At 44.0% G+C, this 25,582-nt stretch overlaps 1 protein-coding gene across 6 annotated transcripts in view; it reads right to left on the bottom strand.

Annotated features, from left to right (window-relative positions):
- Positions 1-18,498: 18,498 nt before the first annotated feature.
- The window catches only part of LOC115198244 (serine/threonine-protein kinase/endoribonuclease IRE1a), a 28,683-nt gene continuing 21,599 nt past the window's right edge, over positions 18,499-25,582 (bottom strand). For 2 of the 6 annotated variants that reach the window (XM_029760043.1, XM_029760044.1), the window contains 7 exons: positions 23,532-23,593; positions 21,147-23,114; positions 20,821-20,981; positions 20,511-20,743; positions 19,858-19,987; positions 19,659-19,759; positions 18,499-19,385 (listed from right to left, as the gene is read on the bottom strand). In XM_029760043.1, coding sequence (XP_029615903.1) covers positions 19,223-19,385; positions 19,659-19,759; positions 19,858-19,987; positions 20,511-20,743; positions 20,821-20,981; positions 21,147-23,082 — 2,724 coding nt within the window. In that variant the 5' untranslated portion in view covers positions 23,083-23,114; positions 23,532-23,593 and the 3' untranslated portion in view covers positions 18,499-19,222. The remainder of the gene's footprint in view (positions 19,386-19,658; positions 19,760-19,857; positions 19,988-20,510; positions 20,744-20,820; positions 20,982-21,146; positions 23,115-23,531; positions 23,594-25,582) is intronic. The other 4 variants (XM_029760045.1, XM_029760046.1, XR_003879192.1 and 1 more) reach the window with 4 other exon arrangements.

Raw genomic sequence — 25,582 nt, 5'->3', positions numbered from 1 at the left:
TAGAAGCAAGGTAAGACTTTCAAACAATTAAGGTACAGGAAAAATATACCCATGCTAATGATAGGCCTAACCGTACTCTGGTAGATGGAAAGGCTTTCCCAAAAACCTTCTCAATTAAATGTTCACTAGCTACAAAGTAGCCTATGCCTACCTGGCAGAACGATATCATGATTATTTGCATCAATCCAGTGGCCATCTGTTTAGAAACTCCATCTCATGTGCTCCAGAAACACCCCTAACCAAACAACAGTGCTAGGTGCCTGTACTCCAGAAACACCCCTAACCAAACAACAGTGCTAGGTGCCTGTACTACAGAAACACCCCTAACCAAACAACAGTGCTAGGTGCCTGTACTACAGAAACACCCCTAACCAATCAACAGTGCTAGGTGCCTGTACTACAGAAACACCCCTAACCAATCAACAGTACTAAGTGCCTGTACTCCAGAAACACCCCTAACCAATCAACAGTACTAAGTGCCTGTACTCCAGAAACACCCCTAACCAAACAACAGTACTAAGTGCCTGTACTACAGAAACACCCCTAACCAAACAACAGTGCTAGGTGCCTGTGCACTTGAATTAAAGGGTAACTACATTTCTGCGATTTTTCCCAGACCTCAACAGTTGTCTCCTGATGTGGTTTAAGCGTTGTTATGGACTTAGAACATCCAATGTTGTTTTTCTATTAAAAAAGCAAAAACCTGAAAAATATTGGGAAAATTTGAAACCTGTCAATTACTGACTCAGTTGACAGCCTCGTTTATCTGTTTCAATAGTAGGCCTACTATTAGACTACTTGCACAGTACAGCTTGGGTTGGTCTGACGGTGAAAGACCAATATGGGATTCAGCATTTTAGGTCATTCAGAGTGTTTCACAGTTTCTCATATAATTTTTCCCACAGGGAGCCTTTCCTTAGCCGAGACGGGCCGCTTGGAAAATTCTTGGCAAAATTAGAGTATACCCACTTCTCCAGGCACCACTACACCACTGCATACACACACGTTTTTTTGTTGCTGGCTGGCGATTGGGTCGTGGATGTCTCTGTCAGAGATGTGGGGCTGAGATTAGTTTTGGCAGTGGTGACCATGGCCTCATTTTACAACATGCCCATTCACAGGGGGCAATATCAAACTAGCCTGGTAGCTCTCTGCTCGGAGACCACCACCAGGCAACCACCTGACAACTAATGGGAGTCTCCTAGGTAACCCTGTCACAGAGAGTGGAGGAAGAGCAACATGTCATTGGCCAGCAGGTTTTTGCTCTAACATACCTGATTTAGCTGCAGAACATTGATTAGCTAAATCAGGTGTGTAAAAGCAGGGCTGGAGCAAAAGCCTGCATACCGGTTAGCTTATTTACAATAACGTATCTGTCAGAAGGGGGAAGGGGGGGGGACAAAAAAAGTGAAATGTCATCTTCAATCCATGTCACAACTCGAGTAACCCCATGAGAGCAGCTGACATTGCTCACTTCTTCAATGCCCAGCCGGCTGGGCACAGACGCCAATTCAACATCTATTCCACGTTGGGTCAATGTCATTTCATTTAAATTACGTGGAAACGACGTTGATTCAACAAGTGTGTGCCCAGATGGAGGTCTCTCTGAGCGGCATTCAGTTTGGTTGACTTGCACAGGGCAGGGCTCACATTGTAGGCTACCATCTCACTTCTAGAACAAGACAACAATCAACTCTACGCCACTGCCCTGAATTGAACGAAAATGCTAGTTTAAACTTTTTTTCTGTCCATTTGTTCATTTCAAACAGACACATAGAAAAAGTCCAAATAGGCGAGACACCTGAGGATGTCATTAATACACCCCCTTATCGGGGTGAACTGGCACGCTGTTCGGCGTTTTGCTAAAGCCCAAGGCGCCACGTCGCTTCACAATTTCATTAGCGACAAATCCCATCTGCTTTATAAAGTCATCAGATTCCTCGAAACACCTCGCCAATATTCCAAATCAGCTGACTGGCCGCGGGCCTACACTGTGTGTGTGTGTGTGTGTGTGTGTGTGTGTGTGTGTGTGTGTGTGTGTGTGTGTGTGTGTGTGTGTGTGTGTGTGTGTGTGTGTGTACACGCCAAGGCTTCTATTTTGTGTCAAAGATTTAAAAATAGCAAGCAGCCTTCTGCAGAATAAGCACTTCATGGATTCTGGCTTTGATGGTATGCTTGCATGGAGAGGCCAGCTGCCCCCTGAATGTGGAGAGAACTGAATCAGAATACCGTAGCAGGGTCTGGACTTTGGTTTTAAGACAAGAGAGTGTGTGTGAGTGTGTGTGTGTGGTTATGCAGCCGGTATACAAAGCTTGTATAAGAATAGACAACTATGATAATCAGTTAATTGTGAAAACAAGGACTTTGACGTTCCTCGTGCAGCGCTGATGCCCATATTAATTACAAGTCTATGCTCCTACGCAACAAGTTGGACATGTGACATTGAAAGATAGTCATGCAGGTTCATTCAAATAACTTTCGCAAAACAAAAAAAATACCGCATATCACGTGTTGGTGTGTAAGGTACATGCAGTCACTTTCTATTTGTCGATTAGAGAAAATTATATGTAAATGGCACCATAGCTGATCTGTGACTGGAACTACCATCTATATACATAAAGATATATCAATACAGAACAAATGCATTCTTTTGTGTTTCCAAACTCTGGAACAATATCTTTCGCTGATTTCCATGCAAATCTAATATATTCATCACATTGGGGCTCCTCTATGTGGGGAATGGTAAAAAAAAAAAAAACATCTCTCATTTTACTAGCAACCCTTAGGAATAAGCAGGACGCAAACAGATGGGATTATCGTATGATGGGAGATGGTTTAGGGGGGGCTTTGTTATCTTTACTATTTTCTGTAGGGCATTAGGCTTGCAACTGGATTGATTTCAAGATTGTCTGCTCTTTTCAGAGCAACAGCACTGTTTAGATGCTCTGACTGTGAATGGGAGGCTGAGGGAGAGTTTTCTCTATCCATTCTATAGACTCATGCAGATAATGGTTGGGAACACAAACAGGGATGTGGTCTACGTTGCGGAAACGTCGCTAGTGAGTACTAAAGCAACTACCAAGATAAACATCACTTTTCAATGATTGAATTGACTCTCAATGAATCTTCTGAATTGCAATGAATATCGGGTCAACCCTTGTACCTGACTATGCCAAGCTGTTGCCATGGCCTGATTGACAGTGCAGGTCCCAACCCTCTCTGCCGCCCCAAACGGAAGCTGGCTTAGAGGCATCTTCTGTCTCAGGTCGAATTACCCGCCTCATAGGTGTGGTCTATGGTAGCTGTGGGAGGTTAACCAAGTGTGACTCCTCCTCTAAGGGCGGGGTGTTAAGTGCCAGGGCCGCCCCCTCTTCCTCCTCCACTGTGGAGCCCAGCTCATCATCCTCCACCACTTCCACCTTATGCCCCTCCTCCACAGGACTCTACCCCTCCTCGGACAGCGTCACAACCCCCCCCCCCCCCCCCCCCCCCCCCCGCCGCCTGTCACTCGGGCGGACGCAGTTAGTCTCCGCCTCTTTGTTGAACTCGGGGGCGCCCTCCCCGCTGCTGCCATCTGCGCCAAAGTCGCCGCCAGCTGTGGCCCGTTCCCACGACGACGCTCCTGAACTTCCCGTTCTGTCATCTGGTCACATTGGGAGAAGAGGTCATGGTGAGAGTGCACTTATAATTAAGCTGCAACTCCCTCTAAACCTCTGGAGTGGTCAACCGTCCTTCTGAAGAGCTACTTGGTGTGCAGGTTTTTACTCAAATACATTTGTATTCATACTCCTGCTCTGCTCTAACACAGCTGATTCAGCTAATCAAGGTTCTGATGAGCAGCTGAGGAATAGTCTAATCATAAGAATAATTGAATCAGGTGTGTTCGAGCAGGGGAGTAACCAAGTTCCCCAAAGCCCATTGGTGAAGTAGGTTGAGCTGTTCCTACTGCAGTGCCTATACCTGAACAGTCTCAGGCAGCTAGTGGTTACTTTTGTACAGGGTAAATGTCCAACTGATATTTGTATGTCGCAGGCAGCAATGCTTGATAGTGGTCAAAGACTCTCTCTCAATTTGTCTTTCTGCAATCTCCTCGCCTCCTTTCAATCGTATTGGAGGAGAAAGTCCAAGGTCCCTCCCCTCAGACCTTCTCATCCAATGCCTTTTGAGAAGAGGGTGAGGGTAAAGGATGGAAAAATGACTTGAGAAAGAGCCCCTGAGTCATGACCCAACCAAACTCCTGTTGATCGTTAAGCCACATGCTACATCCAAAACAGCTTCGGTGCATGTAGTGCTGTGTAAACAGATAACGTATCAGTGGAAGCTTTGAAAATCACTCAAGAAAAGTGAGTGAGTCAATTTGAATGTTACAGACATTCAAAACACAACTCCATATCATTCTCTCTGAGCGTCTGTAAAAGTTCCTTGCTTAAATCCTCACTTTCAATTGAGAGAATGAGGATGACATTACAGCGTTGCGTAACTAACTACTTCTCTTTGGAGTTGGGGGCGGTGTCAATCGACAAAGTTATTTTGATTACTTATGTGACTGAAGCACTTCCATGGCAACAGGCTAAAAATAGTGCGGCGGTGATGAGCGCCCAGACAGGGGACAGGGAAGCGTGACGCCCCACTATCCCAGCGATGGCAACAGCTTAGTTCTGCCACCTCTCCAAAATATGCTCCCATTCCGCGGATTACTGACCCATATTTGTGAATGTTCATCTAAAAAGGTTAGAGACGGCACACAGAGTACACCTGCCCCACCCAAAATAGGAAAATAAAATTCACACTGGCATCCATATTTATGGGGCCCCTCCTTCCAAAAACACGCCCCAACTTTTTGAATGTCAGCAGGCGAGAATCGTGCACGCATTTCCAAAATGCCATGGCATTTGAGGAGCATCGGGTTCTTATTTGTCAGCACCAATGAGAGGCCAGGGCTGAGGGAGAGGCGGGAAAGGGGTCAAATGTAGAGGGGGGAGGGGGGAGGAGCTAATTACCGCGTTTTAGCTGCTGGCCGAGGGCGCCGTTTAACAAACAGTGAAACCCAGTTACACGATGACATACTTCCCTCTGGGTGGCTGTGTTGTGGCGTGAACGTGGGGCTGAAGCACGATGTGGCAGTGGACGAAAGGAGCTCGGGTCGCTGGCTCTCACTCAGCATAATGGTGTCTCTTTCTTCTTAACCAACAACCCCATTGGGAAGAAGAGTTACCTTCCACTAAGTTTTCCCCACAAAGTCACAAAATACAAGTACACAACAGACACAGAAGCTAAAAACAGAATGACATGAGGGGGGTTTTCAGGCGTAAGCAGGTAAGGACGGAGTGTTCTCCTACACAGAGATAAAGTCATATTCATCCAAATGCGCGCACACGCACACACACACGCAGAACTGTGCTCACAGGAAGTGGCTGCAGTTCCCTGTCATCCGTCTTCATTAGTGATGGCTGCACGCCTCCTGGGCTGACGCCATATGCTACTCATAGGGGACCGTGCACCGTATACCAGACATCACACACGCACACACATTTATGCGCAGACAAACACACACAATCACTGGACGCAAGACAAAAACCACTTCCTGGTGCACTGAAGTGTGAAACACAAACAAAAACAGAAGAATGCAAAAATGGATGATGGCACGTTTCAATATTATGTTTCAATATCATGTTTCAGTATCATGTTCCAGTGGCACGTTTCAATATCATGTTTCAGTATCATGATTCAATATCAAGTTTCAGTGGCACGTTTCAATATTATGTTTCAATGGCACATTTCAATATCATGTTTCAGTGGCACGTTTCAATATTATGTTTCAATATCAAGTTTCAGTGGCACGTTTCAATATTATGTTTCAATGGCACATTTCAATATCATGTTTCAATATCGTGTTTCAATGGCACGTTTCAATATCATTTTTCAGTTTCATGAATGGCAACCAAACAGTTATGTTATGAATGCAGGGCACTGCTCATCTTTTCTGTAGTATATCAGGGGTTGGGGTCAATTCCACTTCAAATCAATCTGCTGTATGGCAACGGTTGCAGACAGTCCCTTGAATTTCTTGTACAGTTTACCCTTTTTCTTTCCTCTAAAGTTGTTTATGGACAAAGACTCACCACAATCCCTTTTCTGTACACTCATTTCTCATGTTAGCATATTTGTCTTAAACACCCATTGGGATCCTTGTAATGGCAAGGCATATCCTACATTTGACATGTCATTTAAAAAGAAAAGGAATTTAGCAGACGTGCTTATCCTTAGCGACTTCAGAGTAGAGTGTACATACATTTTCATACTTTTTCATACTGGTCCCATGTGGGAATCGAACCCACAACCCTGGTGTTGCAAGCACCATGCTCTACAAACTGAACCACGTGCTAAAAACACCTCACCAATACAAACTTTTCTTGTGACAAAATCCCTTATACTGGCTGAGAGATTTGCTCTCTCTGAGTTGAGAAGGCCTTTGGTGACTTGTAAGTTGTTCAGGATGCTTTTTAAATCAGTAATAAGGTGGTTATTATGTATGCAGAGCAAAGCCCGGGCTGAGCACAGCAGGTCTTCAGCACACGCCGTGCTCAGGAGGAGGTGTGGAGGACTGGCTTTATACCCTCCTGACAGCTGCCCATCCATCCGTCCATTCCTCCTCACAAACACACACACACACACTCTCGCATCTCGTACACACATACACAGGCACACACACACAGACACACACACACACACTCTTGCATACAATCATATACACAAACACACCAGGCATGCAGGGACACACTGAGACAGATATCCCACCAGTACGCAGTATGCATCCAGATATGAATGTACACGCTCACAAAGTCGAGTGTCTACGCTGACACCGCATCCTACTTCTGCCCAAACATATCCTACAGCACAAACAGGGATCTGTAAACACCCAGAGGCACCTTCTCCTGATACTGTATACAAACACATTCTAAAACAAAGACAGCAGAGAGGTAAGTACCACCTCCACAAATAGCCCTGTATCCACCTTTAAACTGACAACCAAATGATAAAACCCCATACTTTAAGCCTATATCCCTCTTATTTTGACAAGGTGGCAGGTCTGTCACAACCGAGACACCGTCTTCATGAGACGCCGGCCCGCACCATCCCTGACGTTGATCCGCGGAGAGGTCGGCAGCAACGACAGGGTAGAGAGAGGGAGCGAAAAGAGAGGGAGCTCGGTTCAAATAGACCCTGGTAATGATATGTCTATCTATCAGGGCATTGGACCCTGTATCTTCTTCTCCAGTGTGGTAGGCTACGAGTCTCGCCCCGTTTTGCCGTCGAGTCTGGCTGATGCGCCCTGACAGGCTTTCAGTGTGTATTCCAGCGCTCATTCAACAGGGGATCGCTCCCAGGGGGGTTTTGGGTAGTCGAGTCAATCACAAGTCTATTTGAGTGAGTCGCAGTGTTTTTTTTCCTCCCTTTTTACTTGTCGTTTGGGAACAACGCACTGCACCTCTAATGTTTTGACTCAGGGCGTGCCCCCAATCGGCACCTCTTTCGTTTTTTATTTTCGCCCCGTCGTCTGTCCATCTTGACACGGCCACTGTCTTTTCCTCTCTCTCACTCGCTCTCTTTATCTCTCTCTCTCTGTCTCTTCATCTCTCTCGCCATCTCTCCCTCTCTCTCTCTCTCTCTCTGCCCCACGCCGACTGTGGTGGTGGACAGAGTCATGTGGCACTTTGAGCCTCGTCTCCAAATTCCCTAATAACAGCACATTCCCCTAAATGTGTTTGTAATGTGGGCAATCATTTTCAGTAATGGATGCTTGTCAGTTTTATGGCGGGGAGAATGACAGTCTCATGACAGGCGAGCTTCATCGAGCCGCAGCTCGCCACCTAAATCCCGCCAGTGCACTTTAAATACAGACCAACACCCCCCTCTGGTGCATGCTGGACGTACTGTCTTGTAATCTCAGGTCTGGCTGCCTTATCTCTTAATGGCACTATGTATTACTTCCTTGAGAACTATTGTGTTAAACTAGTTCAGGTAGTAATCATGTTATTAAGAATTAAGACGTTGGTATTTGAAATATTTAATGAGCAGCGGGAACGGCCCCTTCGACAGCCCTGACTTGATGCTGTTATGGGACGCGTCCTTACGGGGGAAATATCTCCCCAAATTACCTTTGCAATTCATCACAGGTAGTTTTGGAACGCATCCCGAAGTTACCCTAATGCATGAGACACGGACAAATGCAGAGGTCCACAGACCATCCATCCTTCCCATATAAGTGAATGGATCTAGAAATATCCTCTGTAAATCCTAACACACATGAAACACCTGTTGCTAGAGGCTAATCTGACATTCAATGATCATCAACACTGCTCTGATTGGGCAGGAGGTAGCATAGCGGTTAGGAGCATTGGATCAGTAACTGAAAGGCCGCTGGTTCAAATCCCGGAGTCGACTCGGTGAAACATCTGCCGATGTGCCCTTGAGCAAAGCACTTAACTCTAATTGCTCTAGGGTCGCCATCAATAATGGCTGATCCCTGGCTCTGACCCAACTCTCAGGGGGAGTGGGATATGCAAAAAAAATACATTTCCAATTAGCACGTGTGACATAGGACAAATGGAAGCACCCACCTAATTATCTATCTCAGCATATGGATCTGACTCATCCCAGTATTGGAGACTGTATTTGTACTTACATTGAAATATACACAAAAGATGGATTCCCCCTCTAATTTTGATAAAAGGGAGCAGTAAGTAGACTCTCGCGACAGACTGTTAACACAAATGTTATGTATTGAGTAGCCAAATTGAGTAGGTGGCCAGTGGGCATGATGATGTTGCTCTGGGTTCAGAGGTTAAGCAAGTGACTACATAGAGCAGGTGAGAAGATCCCAAAAGTTGACGTGAATACACAAGGAGGCTGTAATGGAGCTGGTATCAAGACGGTGGGTATGAGGTGGCATCAGGATGGAGGGTATGACGTGGCATCAGGATGGAGGGTATGAGGTGGCATCAGAATGGAGGGTATGAGGTGGCATCAGGATGGAGGGTATGAGGTGGCATCAGGATGGAGGGTATGAGGTGGCATCAGGATGGAGGGTATGAGGTGGCATCAGAATGGAGGGTATGAGGTGGCATCAGGATGGTGGGTATGAGGTGGCATCAAGATGGTGGGTATGAGGTGGCATCAGGACGGTGGGTATGAGGTGGCATCAGGACGGTGGGTATGAGGTGGCATCAGGATGGAGGGTATGAGGTGGCATCAGGATGGAGGGTATGAGGTGGCATCAGGATGGAGGGTATGACGTGGCATCAGGACGGAGGGTATGAGGTGGCATCAGGACGGAGGGTATGAGATGGCATCAGAATGGAGGGTATGAGGTGGCATCAGGATGGAGGGTATGAGGTGGCATCAGAATGGAGGGTATGAGGTGGCATCAGGATGGTGGGTATGAGGTGGCATCAGGACGGTGGGTATGAGGTGGCATCAGGGCGGTGGGTATGAGGTGGCATCAGGATGGTGGGTATGAGGTGGCATCAGGACAGTGGGTATGAGGTGGCATCAGGACGGTGGATATGAGGTGGCATCAGGACGGTGGGTATGAGGTGGCATCAGGATGGTGGGTATGAGGTGGCATCAGGATGGTGGGTATGAGGTGGCATCAGGACGGTGGGTATGAGATGGCATCAGGACGGTGGATATGAGGTGGCATCAGGATGGTGGGTATGAGGTGGCATCAGGATGGTGGGTATGAGGTGGCAACAGGACGGTGGGTATGAGATGGCATAAGGACGGTGGGTGGGAGCTGGCATCAGGACGGTGGGTATGAGCTGGCATCAACACGGTGGGTATGAGCTGGCATCAGGACGGTGGGTGGGAGCTGGCATCAGGACGGTGGGTATGAGCTGGCATCAACAAGGTGGGTATGAGCTGGCATCAGGACGATGGGTGGGAGCTGGCATCAGGACGATGGGTTGGAGCTGGCATCAGGACGGTAAGTGGGAGCTGGCATCAGGACGGTGGGTTGGACCTGGCATCAGGATGGTGGGTATGAGGTGGCATCAGGATAGTGGGTATGAGCTGGCAGTTTTTGGGAGGATGCTCAGGTTTGTACTGGCATGACACAATGGAGGGTATGAGGTGGCATCAGGATGAAGGGTATGAGTTGGCATCAGGATGGTGGGTATGAGGTGGCATCAGGATGGAGGGTATGAGGTGGCATCAGGATGGAGGGTATGAGGTGGCATCAGGATGGAGGGTATGAGGTGGCATCAGGATGGAGGGTATGAGGTGGCATCAGGATGGAGGGTATGAGGTGGCATCAGGATGGAGGGTATGAGGTGGCATCAGGATAGAGGGTATGAGGTGGCATCAGGATGGAGGGTATGAGGTGGCATCAGAATGGAGGGTATGAGGTGGCATCAGGATGGAGGGTATGAGGTGGCATCAGGTTGGAGGGTATGAGGTGGCATCAGGATGGAGGGTATGAGGTGGCATCAGAATGGAGGGTATGAGGTGGCATCAGGATGGAGGGTATGAGTTGGCATCAGAATGGAGGGTATGAGGTGGCATCAGGATGGAGGGTATGAGGTGGCATCAGGATGGAGGGTATGAGGTGGCATCAGGATGGAAGGTATGGGTTAAGGGCGCAATACACAACACATACTCCCTTTTCCCAGAGACCAGCGGTAGGTCAAGCCTGAGGGCATCCGCAGCAAGGGAGGGGCTACCCCCAGTTAATAAAACTGCATTTCATTGGTCAGTTCATTGGTTAGTTGAAGTGTAAGTAACGCTGGGTAACATTTAATCATACAGTCCTATTGTAGCTGGCATTAACTAGGTATTTGCATATAAATGTTGGTAGACACCGTGTGTTTGCTCATGGTGATGTGCTGTGTTCTCTGTAGAGTTAGCTAGCTGCTAGATCTAGTACTATTCAACCAGGCAGAAGCCCAATGTCTAGGATTTAATCTCATTATTGTAACTAACTAGGAGGAGGGGAGGACATTGCGTGGCGTGGTATATGAACTTGTGTGTGGACTGGGGTGGAGTGTGTGTCTAGGCCTGTGTGTACTTTAGACATTTTTGTTTGTGTGTGTGTGTGTGTGTACCTGTCGTTGCGTCTCTGGGGCCGTGGCCAGAGCCTTGAGGTCAGAAATGGCTTGGGGCGTGGCCGGGAGACAACCAATCCTGCACTGCAGACAGAGAGAGAGACAGAGACAGAGAAACAAAGAGAGAGAGAGACAGAGAGATAGAGGCCGAGAGACAAAGAGAGAGAGAGACAGAGAGACGGGGACAAAGAGAGAGAGACAGAGAGAGGCAAAGCGAGAGAGACAGAGAAACAAAGAGAGAGAGATAAAGAGACAGAGAGACAAAGAGAGAGAGAAACAGAGAGACAGAGAGAGACCGAGCGACAGAGAGACAGAGAGATGAGCTAAAGAAGGGGGATCGGAACATAGAGAGAGAGAGACAAGGGGTAAAGAAACCAAGGTAGAGAGAGGGAGGAAAGGAGTGAATGGGAGAAAGTCTCCAGGACAAAGATACAAGAGGAAGGAGGTCAAATAGAGGAGAGGGAGATAAAGAGACAGAAGTGTAACAGAGTGAGGAGGAAGAGGTATAGAACGAGGGAGACCAAACAGATAGCAAGAAAGCAACAAAAAATGGAGGAGAAACAGTATATAGACAGAAGTGACACGCAGGTCGGTGAGGGGAAAAAGAAAGCAAGAAAGCAAAAGAGAGAGAGTGAGTGAAAGAGTGACAGAGAGATAGAAACAGCTGTCTGTACAATATACTACCTCCCTGCTCCCTGTAGCTTTAACTGCTACCCTATTCTTCTGGCTCCCGCCGACACCTGTCAATCAAGACCTCTGATTTGTCTCACTGCCAGAACTCAGAATACAAATTAGGACGAGGATCAGGTGTTTTTTTTCCTGAAGTTAGGCACCGGAGTCTTAACTTAACTCTAATGAAGAATGTCTGCTTAAGACAGGATGGGGATTACAGGTGCTTTCATGTCTGGAACTGGAATCCTGGTCTGGTTGAAAAACGAGGATTTGCCTTCACAAGAGCTGAAAATAAGTTGAGGGTGCCCTTTTAAATGGTACGACTTCTACACAACATCAGCATGCTATTGTAGACTGTAATGCAACCTGCACTACCACACTACAATACCTCCTGTACAGGTCCTCGAATAGATCCTTCAGGTGTCAGGGAAGGTGACATTATCGCAACTCAGTCGCTGTGTTTATACTCACTGTTGTATGCATCACCTAGCTGCAATGAAAGACGGACAGAGGAGATCACTTAGATAGCTCCTCATTTCTGTTCTGGGATCAGTTGCTCTGACCAGCCTCCTTATCTTATTCACCGCAGAGCAAGCTGCCAGTCTGAATTGGGACCTGCCATGTGGTCGCTGGATGTATCTGTATGTGAGGGTGGTGTACCTCGTCTGGCAGAGAGGACTGCTGTTAGAGCACTGCTGCTGGACTTCACAGACACTTTGGATTTCTTCCTCGTCTCCGACACAGTCTGCAAAACAAACACCCCCCCCCCACACACACCTTCATCAGCTGTCACCTCTATCAACTCTAACTCTCTTTGGGACTGTCAAGAGACACTGGCTAGAATTCAATGTAATTGCAATGCAATGTTGACACAGTGCCATTGTTTACTGCCTACACACACACACACACACACACACAAACAAACAAACAAAGTATTGAACCATGAGGGGAGTCTACCTGATGGTAAAAAAAAAAGTTACTTGTTACTGCAATGCGGTTTGGATCGAATTGAGTCCACTGTCACAGACAGACAGGATGACAGACAGGATGACAGACAGGATGACAGACAGGATGACACCTCTACCTTGTATTTCATGATATTGGACTTGGACAAAAAGTTTCATACACCGCGAGGTTGGCACCACTTCAGTGGCATTCTATTCCAGCTAGGGTGTTCTGTGTGTGCTTGCAGTTGAAGAATTGTTTCTTGCTGCTGTTTTTTGTTTTTAGCTGAAAAGATGAAGGCTATTTTAGCCCTTTGTCAGGTATTTACATGAGAGGTTCAACCAAGTCCAAGAGGAGGTCACACAGAAAACCCCTAGCTGGAATAGCATGATAATGAAGCAGTGCCAACCTTGCAGTGTATGAAAATGTCTCATTTTACAGTGTACAGTAGTTACATTGTTTTGTCTGTTAGGGCTCATTTCAATCTGTTTAATACTGTGTTTAATACTGTGTGATATGTGGCATGCCGTTGTTTTCGCCTACCTTAGTTGAATGCACTGACTGTCAGTCGCTCTGAACAGGGGCGTCTGCTCAATGAATCAACTGTAATGTCAAATGTAATACTAGCAGAGAAGAGTCCATCACCTTTGACCCCCTCACCTGTTCTCCATACAGAGGGCGTCCACGGCAATGATGCGCGTCTCGTGGCCACCCAGGATGTGGTTCAGCTCCAGGTTGAGGCGCTCGGCCTGTGCTGTGCTCCGCCTTAACGTCCTGCAGCTCGTCAGTCAGCGCCTTAACACTCTTCTCCAGCTCCTCCATCTGAACACACAGACAGAAAGAGAGAGGCAGAGATAAAGACAGAAAGAGAGACAAAGAGAGAGGGTGAAAGAGAGAGAGAGACAAGAGGTGAGCGAGCGACAGATAGAGAGAGCGAAAGAAAGAGAGACAGGAAGACAAGAGTAGAGAGAGAGAGAGCGGGGCCCTCTCCTTATTACCTTTCTCAAAGTGCTGATGAAGGAGAGGCCTTGTGCTGAAGTTGATCCCTCTTTAGAAGTATTTTTAAGGCAGCAAAAGGTGGAAAAAAGTTCAAGGGGGTGTAGGCTTTCTATAGGCAGTGTAGTTCCTGGTGTGTAAGTGTAACCAGTGTTATGTCCCTTTCTGTACCATCCTATATATTGTTCCATAGTTCCTGGTGTGTAAGTGTAACCAGTGTTATGTCCCTTTCTCTACCATCCTATATATTGTTCCATAGTTCCTGGTGTGTAAGTATAACCAGTGTTATGTCCCTTTCTCTACCATCCTATATATTGTTCCATAGTTCCTGGTGTGTAAGTATAACCAGTGTTATGTCCCTTTCTCTACCATCCTATATATTGTTCCATAGTTCCTGGTGTGTAAGTGTAACCAGTGTTATGTCCCTTTCTGTGCCATTCTATATATTGTTCCATAGTTCCTGGTGTGTAAGTGTAACCAGTGTTATGTCCCTTTCTGTACCATCCTATATATTGTTCCATAGTTCCTGGTGTGTAAGTGTAACCAGTGTTGTGTCCCTTTCTGTACCATCCTATATATTGTTCCATAGTTCCTGGTGTGTAAGTGTAACCAGTGTTATGTCCCTTTCTGTACCATCCTATATATTGTTCCATAGTTCCTGGTGTGTAAGTGTAACCAGTGTTATGTCCCTTTCTCTACCATCCTATATATTGTTCCATAGTTCCTGGTGTGTAAGTGTAACCAGTGTTATGTCCCTTTCTGTACCATCCTATATATTGTTCCATAGTTCCTGGTGTGTAAGTGTAACCAGTGTTATGTCCCTTTCTCTACCATCCTATATATTGTTCCATAGTTCCTGGTGTGTAAGTGTAACCGGTGTTGCAACACTCACTATAGAGTTCCTAACTACCTCTGGACGCAACTTCAGCACCAGAACTGTTTCAACATGACAATGCCCCCATGCACAAAGCAAGGTCCATACAGAAATGGTTTGTCGAGATTGGTATGGAAGATCTTGACTGGCCTGCACAGAGCCCTGACCTCAACCCCATCGAACACCTTTGGGATGAATTGGAACGCCAACTGCGAGCCCGGCCTAATCGCCAAACATCAGAGCCGACCTCACTAATGCTCTTGTGGCTGAATGGAAGCAAATCCCCGCAGCAATGTTCCAACATCTAGTGGAAAGCCTTCCCAGAAGAGTGGAGGCTGTTATAGCAGCAAAAGGGGGACCAATTCCATATTAATGCACATGATTTTGGAATGAGATGTTCGACAAGCCTGTGTCCACATACTTTTGGTCATGTAGTGTAGTTCACCTGGAGAGAGGAGGAAGAGATAGAGGGAGAGATAGAGGGAGAGATAGAGGGAGAGAAATAGGGGTAGATGGAGTGGAAAGGGATGGAAGTGAAAGAGTGGGAGAGTCACAGGATGCAAAAAAGCCTGGCTTGAAGGCTGAACTGGTAAAGCTTCAGATAAGCCTTGTCCATCATCATTGTGATAAAGTGACAAGAGTTTTAAGAATAAGAATTGAATGGCCAACAACAGCACAACTTACCTGATTGCGTTTTTCTGGTGGCAAAGACGGATCTCCATCCTGAAACACAACACACATTTAAGAACTGATAGAAATGAATAAAATGCAAACATTTACTGCAAGGTGATTTAGGCTTGCTTTTTAGATCATGCTAACAGGGGTCCCATTGTTTTGCACTCAATAATACTAATGCTAAGCTCTAGCAAATAAAATAAAAAACATTCATGGGTCACTGACTTTCCAGGTCCTTAGACCCTTTTTATATATCCATAAAACAAAGTCAAATTCGTCATTTGGACGAACTATCACTTTAAGGCAAAACGTCGCAGAAAAGGAGTACTAAATTCAAATATAAATCCTTTAGGCAGACTCACAATGAGCTCTCTGTATTTCTTCTTGAGTCCATGGTGGTGTTCTCGCAGCTGGTTGGCCATCAGCTTGTACTGGTCTCTCTCCTGTTGACAGGTGTCCAGCTCTTTGGACAGGATCAGTAGGGCCTCCTTACTCTCCAGCTTACGCTTCAACACCAGGAACTATGGAACAATATATAGGATGGTAGAGAAAGGGACATAACACCGGTTATACTTACACACCAGGAACTATGGAACAATATATAGGATGGTAGAGAAAGGGACATAACACTGGTTACACTTACACACCAGGAACTATGGAACAATATATAGGATGGTACAGAAAGGGACATAACACTGGTTACACTTACACACCAGGAACTATGGAACAATATATAGGATGGTAGAGAAAGGGACATAACACTGGTTACACTTACACACCAGGAACTATGGAACAATATATAGGATGGTACAGAAAGGGACATAACACTGGTTACACTTACACACCAGGAACTATGGAACAATATATAGGATGGTAGAGAAAGGGACATAACACTGGTTACACTTACACACCAGGAACTATGGAACAATATATAGAATGGTACAGAAAGGGACATAACACTGGTTACACTTACACACCAGGAACTACACTGCCTATAGAAAGCCTACACCCCCTTGAACCCCCTTTTTCCACCTTTTGCTGCCTTAAAAATACTTCTAAAGAGGGATCAAATAAAAATAAATCCTACAGATCTAGATAAAATAATCCACATTTTCAAAGTGAAAGAAAGATATTTTCCAAATTGAGAAAAAACAACAACTGAAATATCATAATTGGATAAGTCTCCACCACCTTGACTTAATACTTGATGGAAGCACCTTTGGCAGCCATTACAGCTGTGAATCATTTTCATTAAGATTCTACCTACTTTTCACAACATACTGTCGATTGTTTTGGGTGGACCAGGTGCTAGACTACCAATCGCGTTGTGTTAAAATACGTTGTGCAGGGTATAGGACCATGCCTCAGGACTACCTGGCCTGATGACTCCTTGCTGACCCCAGTCCACCTGGCCGTGCTGCTGCTCCAGTTTCAACTGTTCTGCCTGCGGCTATGGAACCCTGACCTGTTCACTGGACGTGCTACCTGTCCCAGACCTGCTGTTTTCAACTCTCTAGAGACAGCAGGGGCGGTAGAGATACTCTGAATGATCAGCTATGAAAAGCCAACTGACATTTACTCCTGAGGTGCTGACCTGTTGCACCCTCGACAACCACTGTGTTTATTATTATTTGACCCTGCTGGTCATCTAGACACATTTGAACATCTTGGCCATGTACTGTTATAATCTCCACCATGCACAGCCAGAAGAGGACAGGCCACCCCTCATAGCCTGGTTCCTCTCTAGGTTTCTATCTAGGTGTCACGTCCTGACCAGCAGATGGAGCTAGTGTTTTAGTTTTGGGGTCAGGACATGACAGGTTTGTGTTTGTATATGTTGGTTGGATGATTGGGACTTCCAATTGAAGGCAGGTGTGTATAGTTGCCTTTGATTGGAAGTCCTATATAGGTGTGTGTGTTTGTCTTTGGGGTTGTGGGGAATTGTTGTGAGCACTGCTGTGTTTGGTATAGCCTGCCACACCGTCACATTGTGAGTACCGTTCATTGTTTTGTTTATTGGTTTTCAGTGGATGCTCTACTCCTTTTTGTTTTCAACATTAAAAACATGAGTATCCACACTTCTGCTGCGCCTTGGTCCTTCTCTCTCAAATACGACATATTCGCCGAAGAGTACGACATATTCTGTGACACTAGGTTCTGGCCTTTCTAGGGAGTTTTTCCTAGACACTGTGCTTCTACACCTGCATTGCTTGCTGTTTGGGGTTTTAGGCTGGGTTTCTGTACAGCACTTTGTGACATCAGCTGATGTAAGAAGGGCTTTATAAATACATTTGATTGATATATGCACACAAACAACCCTAGAATCCATACACGTGGCTTCATAATCGTAACAAAAGATGTATCTTGAGACTTTAATTTCTCCTTCCATATGGCAACAGTAGTTCTATTCGCTAATCATCACTGATGGCTCACGCCACCGATTGTCACAGGGTTTTTGCAGCGCACTCACTTCGCTGACCAGGCTTTGCCAATCACTTTCACTCCTTTTCAAACTATTCATATTTTCTTGGCGTCTTCCCGACACGCAGATGTCACGGTTTCTCCTGCGTTAATCGGTTAAGGCTACAACTGTGTTCAGCAAGGTGAATTGAGATTCTCCTCCGCTGGCTGCTATGTTTAGGTCTAACGTCAGCGGTTGTTGGTGGGCAGGGATGTCAGAGGGTGGACATGTTCACAATAATAAATTCTATTTTATCCTAGGTGTATTGAGAGAGGTGCTCGGGGACTTGTCATGTTTGATTCAAGTAGCTTAAATAAACAGTGAGCAGAGAACGAACAGTTTCTCAAAGAGAATATGAGGAGGTCCTTTTAAAGGTATTTGATTTACTTTTGCCTTTGGGGTTGCTCTTGAGGCAAAAGTGGTCCCCTATATGGTCAGAAATATTGCCTAGAAATGACCTAATTTGACAGAAAAGGGCGCATGACTTATGCTGTATAATATGTTATATGAACCATACAGGCAACTCTCAAGCCTAAATTAAGGTGAGGGCTTCTTGTGGGCAACTTACATTGTGTTCACTCCAGCACTTATCCCTCTTCTTTCCCTCCAGGTTTCCATTATGTTCAGGCAGCCCCCTCAAGCCTGACATGGAGCCTAAATAGTTAATTGCGTTGAACTCTGCAGGGAGACCAAGCATTGACCTCTGGAATATCAAGTGAAAGCATAGAGTTCAGACAGACAGACTGTCAATTCAATTTCTTTATAGGAATGAATGAATAGTATAACCAGCTTTTAATAAAACAACCATGGCTGTTACATTACAGTAACATTTTCTGCTATGATCAGGACAACAACAAGGGCAGAACGTTCTGTCAACTAAACCGTTGCAGCGTGTCATTTACCCAAAATAACCATACAATTTCAATAGGCGGGATTTACGTTGGGAATTACGCAACATTTTAACAGTCATTTTTGAAGAAAGCATTTAATGGTTCCACAGTCAAGCATTCTTTTACGTGAACAATCATACAGTTGTGACCAAATACCCTCGTAGGCAACAGTTAACAGTGTTCCTCCATAAAATCTCCCACTCAGAATGCATGACAATCACTAGGCCTGCTTACAACTGCAGGCTAAAATAGAATAATGGTTAGCAAACCCTTTTCATACGCTGCTGGCCTATGTGCCATATAATATATATTTTTTGTGACAATCTAATAGAATGTATTCCTGGAAATATTATACTAAAATCAACAGTTTTCCTTCAAAACATTGTGTCAAATTTGCACTAATCTATTTACTCTAACGAATGGGAAATATAAATATATTGAATTTCAACAGCATCTTCCAAATGAAAAAAGTCTGTGTTTACACAGGCAGCCCAATTCTGATATTTTTGGTCTTTTGACCAATCAGATCAGCTCTATTGCCAATTATTGGGCAAAAAAATCCGAATTGGACTGTCTGTGTAAACACATATATGTCAGCATCATGAGCTTAGTTCCTCTGCATTAAAAAATATCTCAGATCAGGTCGTCTTGTATTCCAGTTCTGTTTCTTGGCAAACTTGTAAACGCATCCAAAGAGATCAGGAAATGTTGTCTCCAGATCTTTGCAAACACAGCAGGCCGCATCTGCATCCTTATCCGCAACCTTAGTGCTGCAGAAAGACAGAAAATACAAAAGCCATTTTCTATGATGTCAGTGAAGATGCTCAGCGTTGGGCAGTTTCAACATACTGTAACATCAGTTGCAGAGGCAGATTTGATTAACAGAAATCAGAGGAAATCTTTATCTAACTTGATATCTGGTATGTCATGTTAGGACTTGAAATGAGTACAATATCTATTCAATTCCCCCAATTGATTGAAATGTAAAGCAATTTGAAATTTAGATCAGTACCACTAACACTACTTCTGGTATTTTGACTTACTAGTGTGCATCAAGGTTGCGTATGAAGCGCAGTAACCCCAATGTGTTCTCAGTGTAGGCCTTCTTTTTACCTTCCAGCTTCTGGATCAACAAAGGGGGCAGCTGTGAAGACAAAGAATTGCTGTATGCGTTAATATTGCTTTACACTCTCATAAATGGCTTGTGGTGGTAAGTAGTGAATAAAATGTTGTCTGGCTAACCTTGGATTTACACTGATAGAAGGATCTCTTCTCAACACCTTGGTCTAGAGCTTGAACGAGCTCTTGGTCAGCATTACGATGGTTCTCTGCCTCATCCTGATTCCCAATTTTTATCAAGTAATCCAATCTCCTGATCGAACAGTGTACATGAATACATTTGAAACGAATTATAGGGGAAGTTATGTCCATGTTGGAATTGTCCTCTCAGTCTCATGCTAATCAGTTTAAGAATGGCACTGCCTCATAATTCTCCCCATCCCTTGTTGTCAAGCCTCAAGTGATGCAAATAGGTGTAAGTCTCTGGCAAAGGTGTCTATGTAAGGTAAGAATTTCAAGCCATGGATAATGCAAATCTTGCATGATGATAAATCATAGGGCGTCCACAAACTTTATCGAAAGCTAACTACCTTTACACTTGGTTTTTAATTTGTTTAACATATTACATTTGCTTTAATGCCTTAATACATTTGAATAATATGAATTATTGTAATTATGCACGTAGAGTATTATAATTGTGTCACCATGTCAATCGTGTAACTGTAACTAGAATTTAGTTTTATCTCCATGTTCATTATTATTTTCATTATTACCTATTATACACGGTGCCATACTAATAAAACAACTTTTCAAGTGACAAATATAAGGATTTTCACCTCTGTGGTTTCCAGAAGAGGGGATGATTCAGGGTCTCCTCCACTGTAGGTCTCTCATCAGGGTCTTCATTGATCATCCACTCAATGAGGTCTTTTGTCACCTCGTCTGCCACATGTTCTAGTGTGTAAGTCCCCTTGATTATGTTTCGATTCTGTTCAAGTTCATCACCAAGTGGATCTTCAAAGGGGTGGTGTCCACCAGAAAGAATGTAGTATACCAACATCCCAGCCACCTGAAATTACAACAATCATTCAGTCCATCGCTCTACAAACAGGAAATGTTCTGTTTTCTATCTTCACGTTGCTCAACCTGTATATCAGAGCTCCTCTTATATCCAGAGCCTTGTTTGTCTAACGTCTCCTTTGCCATCCAGCATTTTGTTCCTGCGGGGATTGTGTATAGAGTTGTTTGTTCCACTGTCAATCTGCGACTTATGCCAAAATCTGCCAATTTTGCATTTCCATTGATATCTGTAAAGGATAAATAATATCACTATCATGCTTTTCATAAGTATAGATACTAGAAAATGACTTTAAGATACTGCATATGGATTTTTAATCCATAATGATGAAAGCCATGTTTTAGATTTAGTGGGAGTGAAAGGCTTAACTGTGCAATACTATAGTATCTCTCATCTATCAAAACATTCTGAGGTTTGATATCCCGATGAAGGACTTTGGTAGTTGGACAATGAATGACACTTAAACTGCGGAGCACCTCTTGAGTGATTTTCATCAGGGCATGAGTGTCGTCCTTGGACAGGTGTGTATTAATGTACTCATCCAGAGTGTATTCACAGAGCTGAAGAGCAAGATAACCAAAAAAACTGTCTTCTGCAAAGTCCATGTATCTCACAATAAAGGTACTGTCAAGCTCTGGAAGACGTAAAAATCCTTCCTCACTCTTGAGAATTTGATAGTTTGACTTTATCATTCTCTTTATGGCTACTTCAGTGCCATCATCCCTCAGGCCCAAGAAGACCTCAGTTCCATCACTTCCCTTTGCTATGCGGAAGTAATTATCATCATATATTAGAGTGAGATTTCCTACTTTATATACTTTACTTTCACCATGTTGGCAAGCTTCTCTAACTGTCTCCCACCGCTTGCTGACTTTGTGCCATTTGCGCTGTAATGGTGACATGTCAGTGGTGGGTTGGAACGGCTTCACACTAGAACATTCATCAAGGCCAGATTCCTCAACAGGAGTAGATGAAGTATTGAAGGCTAAACATGTTTTATTTTCTTGTGTGTCTGTCTCTTGTTTTGGTATGTCTTTCTTTTTTGCCTTTCTCTTCTTCTTCTTGGTTTCTGACAAATTACTGTCTTTTGAATCTTCACTTGCTGACTTGGAGACTGAATGTTGTCTTTTTAAGGACCTGTTTAGAGCTCTCAGCTTTGCTTTCAGGTTTTCATCCGTTCCCAAGATAAGCAGTCCGTCAGGTACCGGAGTCAGTCCCAGAGAGCTGATGTAACCAGGAACACAACTAAATGTGGAAAGATCTGCTAGCAAGGCATAGGCATACATCATCAATTCATAGGGATAACCCTTCCTCTGTGTGCATGGGACAATGTGCTTGCATATTTTCTCAAGGTCAGAGTTGCTCCAACAATCCTTGTCTTTTGTCTTCTGTGTGATGCCATAGAGCGTAACAATGATCAATGGCATGAGATAATCTTCTGTTTTACAGGAAATCAGTTTCACTAACTCAGGAATTACAGTAAGTGACACCTCATTAGGTATTTCCTTCATGGCGCAAACAACTCTATCTAAGGATTTCAATGCACCTGCCCTAAATTTCAGAGGAATTGTACACAGACGTCTGCTTATATCTTCAACATAGGAAACTAGTTTCTTGGAGTCGTTCAACCATTTAATGGCTTTCTGGAAGTATTCGTCTTCATTTGCACCTTCAATGTTAAAGCACATGTCAATCATAGTGAGGTGGGTTTGTGGGTTCTCCTCTAGTAGGTGAAGATCATAGTGTTTGAAAACATCTGTTGGGGATGAATGTTTTATTGCTTGTACAAAATGTAAAAAAAGCTTGATTTTGGAAAAGAACTCACTCTCTTTAGCAAAGTTTACAATTATTGTGGCCAATTTCTGATCAATTGCAGGATGGACGCCATGTTTTAGCCACATTAAAGCTCCAGATTCTAGCAACTTCTTCACAATATCCTCTCTGTCATGTGCTAATTGAAGTGGAGAGAATGATTGTTCTGCTGGACCATTTGGATCTGCCTTTGCTTCCAGTAATGTTGTCACTATATTCACTGGAACTTTATGCCGTCCAGCATAATGCAGCGGTGCTAAATATCTCCTTGATGGTTTGTTGGGGTCAGCACCTTTTCCCAGAAGAAATGTACAAATCTCCTGATTTGCAAATGCAACAGCAGCAATTAAAGGTGTTACTTCATCTTGTAACTCAACACAAGGGTACAATGCATTGATGTCCTTGCCTCTAATCAATTTCTTCAGCCTCTCCAGATTATTATTAATAATGCACTTTATAAGAGGATCTGTTGACTCTGAGATAACCAGTTTGGCCAGATGTTCAAAAAAGTCTTCCATAATTCCTATCAATTTTTTCTACGCAGGGATATCTGAGGGAGAAAAGGTCATGAGTATATTTTTCAATTCAATCAAATTGAAATGGGATTCATAGTAACTTAACATGATATTTTCAATATGCTCTTGTATGTTAAATAACAGTGTATAATATCCTCTTATAATGTATATGTTATTAGTGTCTAAATAGATAGTGAATATACTGTACAGTACAATTGGTTTAGTTCATTAGGAGAATATTAAATCAATAATACAAGCCCTATTACTCAAAGAAATCTTGCAGTTTTACATCTCTGGTGCATACCTGTGTGGTGCCTTTACCTGACTGAAATACTATTAAAGCTGTTTTATATTTATGTCAAATGCAGAGTTAGGATTTGTTATAACTTGGAAAGAGCAGCATTCATTGGACTGTGCCAATACTCTCAAAAATCGACTTTAAAAGTGCATACCCCTTAGAGTTCTTGGAGCAGAAACGTCCTCTCTCAGCCCGAAGCTCACAGTGGCCACTCTACTGATGTGGAAGAGACACAATTTAAAGTTCTTCCTGAAACCCAACTAGACTGGTACAACAGGTATATTTAGTGCTTTAGACAACTCTTCTTACATTTGTTTTCACAATCTTTATCATGGAAACAGCAACATTTCCTGCACTGTACCAAAAACTCATCAGTACTAAACACAAGGAAACAAAAAGAGATGCAAATCGACTTTAGGAAATAATAAACCAAGCCTATCCCCCCCATCAATACATGGAGTGGATATTGAGATTATGTCAGTACTTGGGGACCACCACTGATTACAAGCTGAATTGGAACATCAATTCCGTCACCAGGGTTGGGGAGTAACGGATTACATGTAGAGGATTACATAAAAAAATCCATTACATTACCAGCAAAAATATTGTAATCAGATTACAGATACTTTTGAAAAACTAGATGATTACTTCGAGGATTACATTGAAATTCGGAAAGGATGTTTGCGGGAAAAAAAATGTATTTGACACTTCTCTGTTTTGTCAATGACATTCAAATCAACATTAAAAAAAGGCTTAAATTTAAGTTTGTTCCACCTGAGCGAGTCTGACTAGAAGGCAGAGACCACTACGATGACACACCAAATGTGTTTGATGGATCGCGGGGAAAAAAGCAGGAATAGGCTTTTGTAGGCTACAGTCCAAGCTATGTCTTCCAATGGTGCGACAGCTGTCGGCATCCAAAGATGAACTAACTTGAATAAACGCTTGGAGGTAAGGATGACAGCAGTGGTGTAGTCTACATATCTACATAGCACATTGATGTGAATCACACTGCTGCTCTCTCATTTAGCTATTTACGCCTTACGGATTGTGGTTGTTGTGGATGGCTGTTCACAAATCTAAATTAGTATTTGAACCCAATAATGGTTGAATTCAAGAAGTTTAAGCTGCCTATCAATCATTGTTTTTGAAACCAGTGGACAGCCAGTGAGAAATGCGCTCTTGCAACAGCTGCATAGTGCTGATCCCAGCCTATAGAATAAAAGTGAGGCTTTTATTGCGCAATCTAATTCATGCTGATAAATAATAAATCCATAGGCCTAATGGACACATGCTTAAACTCAAACACCTTTGTTAGACTTATAGGGGCAATCTGTAGTTGCTACATCCCTTTATATACAGTGGGGCAAAAAAGTATTTAGTCAGCCACCAATTGTGCAAGTTCTCCCACTTAAAAAGATGAGAGGCCTGTAATTTTCATCATAGGTACATGTCAACTATGACAGACAAAATGAGAAGAAAAAAATCCAGAAAATCACATTGTAGGATTTTTTATGAATTTATTTGCAAATTATGGTGGAAAATAAGTATTTGGTCACCTACAAACAAGCAAGATTTCTGGCTCTCACAGACCTGTAACTTCTTCTTTAAGAGGCTCCTCTGTCCTCCACTCGTTACCTGTATTAATGGCACCTGTTTGAACTTGTTATCAGTATAAAAGACACCTGTCCACAACCTCAAACAGTCACACTCCAAACTCCACTATGGCCAAGACCAAAGAGCTGTCAAAGGACACCAGAAACAAAATTGTAGACCTGCACCAGGCTGGGAAGACTGAATCTGCAATAGGTAAGCAGCTTGGTTTGAAGAAATCAACTGTGGGAGCAATTATTAGGAAATAGAAGACACACAAGACCACTGATAATCTCCCTCGCTCTGGGGCTCCATGCAAGATCTCACCCCGTGGGGTCAAAATGATCACAAGAACGGTGAGCAAAAATCCCAGAACCACACGGGGGGACCTAGTGAATGACCTGCAGAGAGCTATGACCAAAGTAACAAAGCCTACCATCAGTAACACACTACGCCGCCAGGGACTCAAATCCTGCAGTGCCAGACGTGTCCCCCTGCTTAAGCCAGTACATGTCCAGGCCCGTCTGAAGTTTGCTAGAGAGCATTTGGATGATCCAGAAGAGGATTGGGAGAATGTCATATGGTCAGATGAAACCAAAATATAACTTTTTG

Source organism: Salmo trutta, chromosome 8 (assembly GCF_901001165.1).
Source record: "Salmo trutta chromosome 8, fSalTru1.1, whole genome shotgun sequence".
Classification (NCBI taxonomy): Eukaryota; Metazoa; Chordata; class Actinopteri; order Salmoniformes; family Salmonidae; genus Salmo; species Salmo trutta.
Note: the sequence above shows the minus strand (reverse complement) of the source record. Positions and strands in the feature narration are given on the sequence as shown.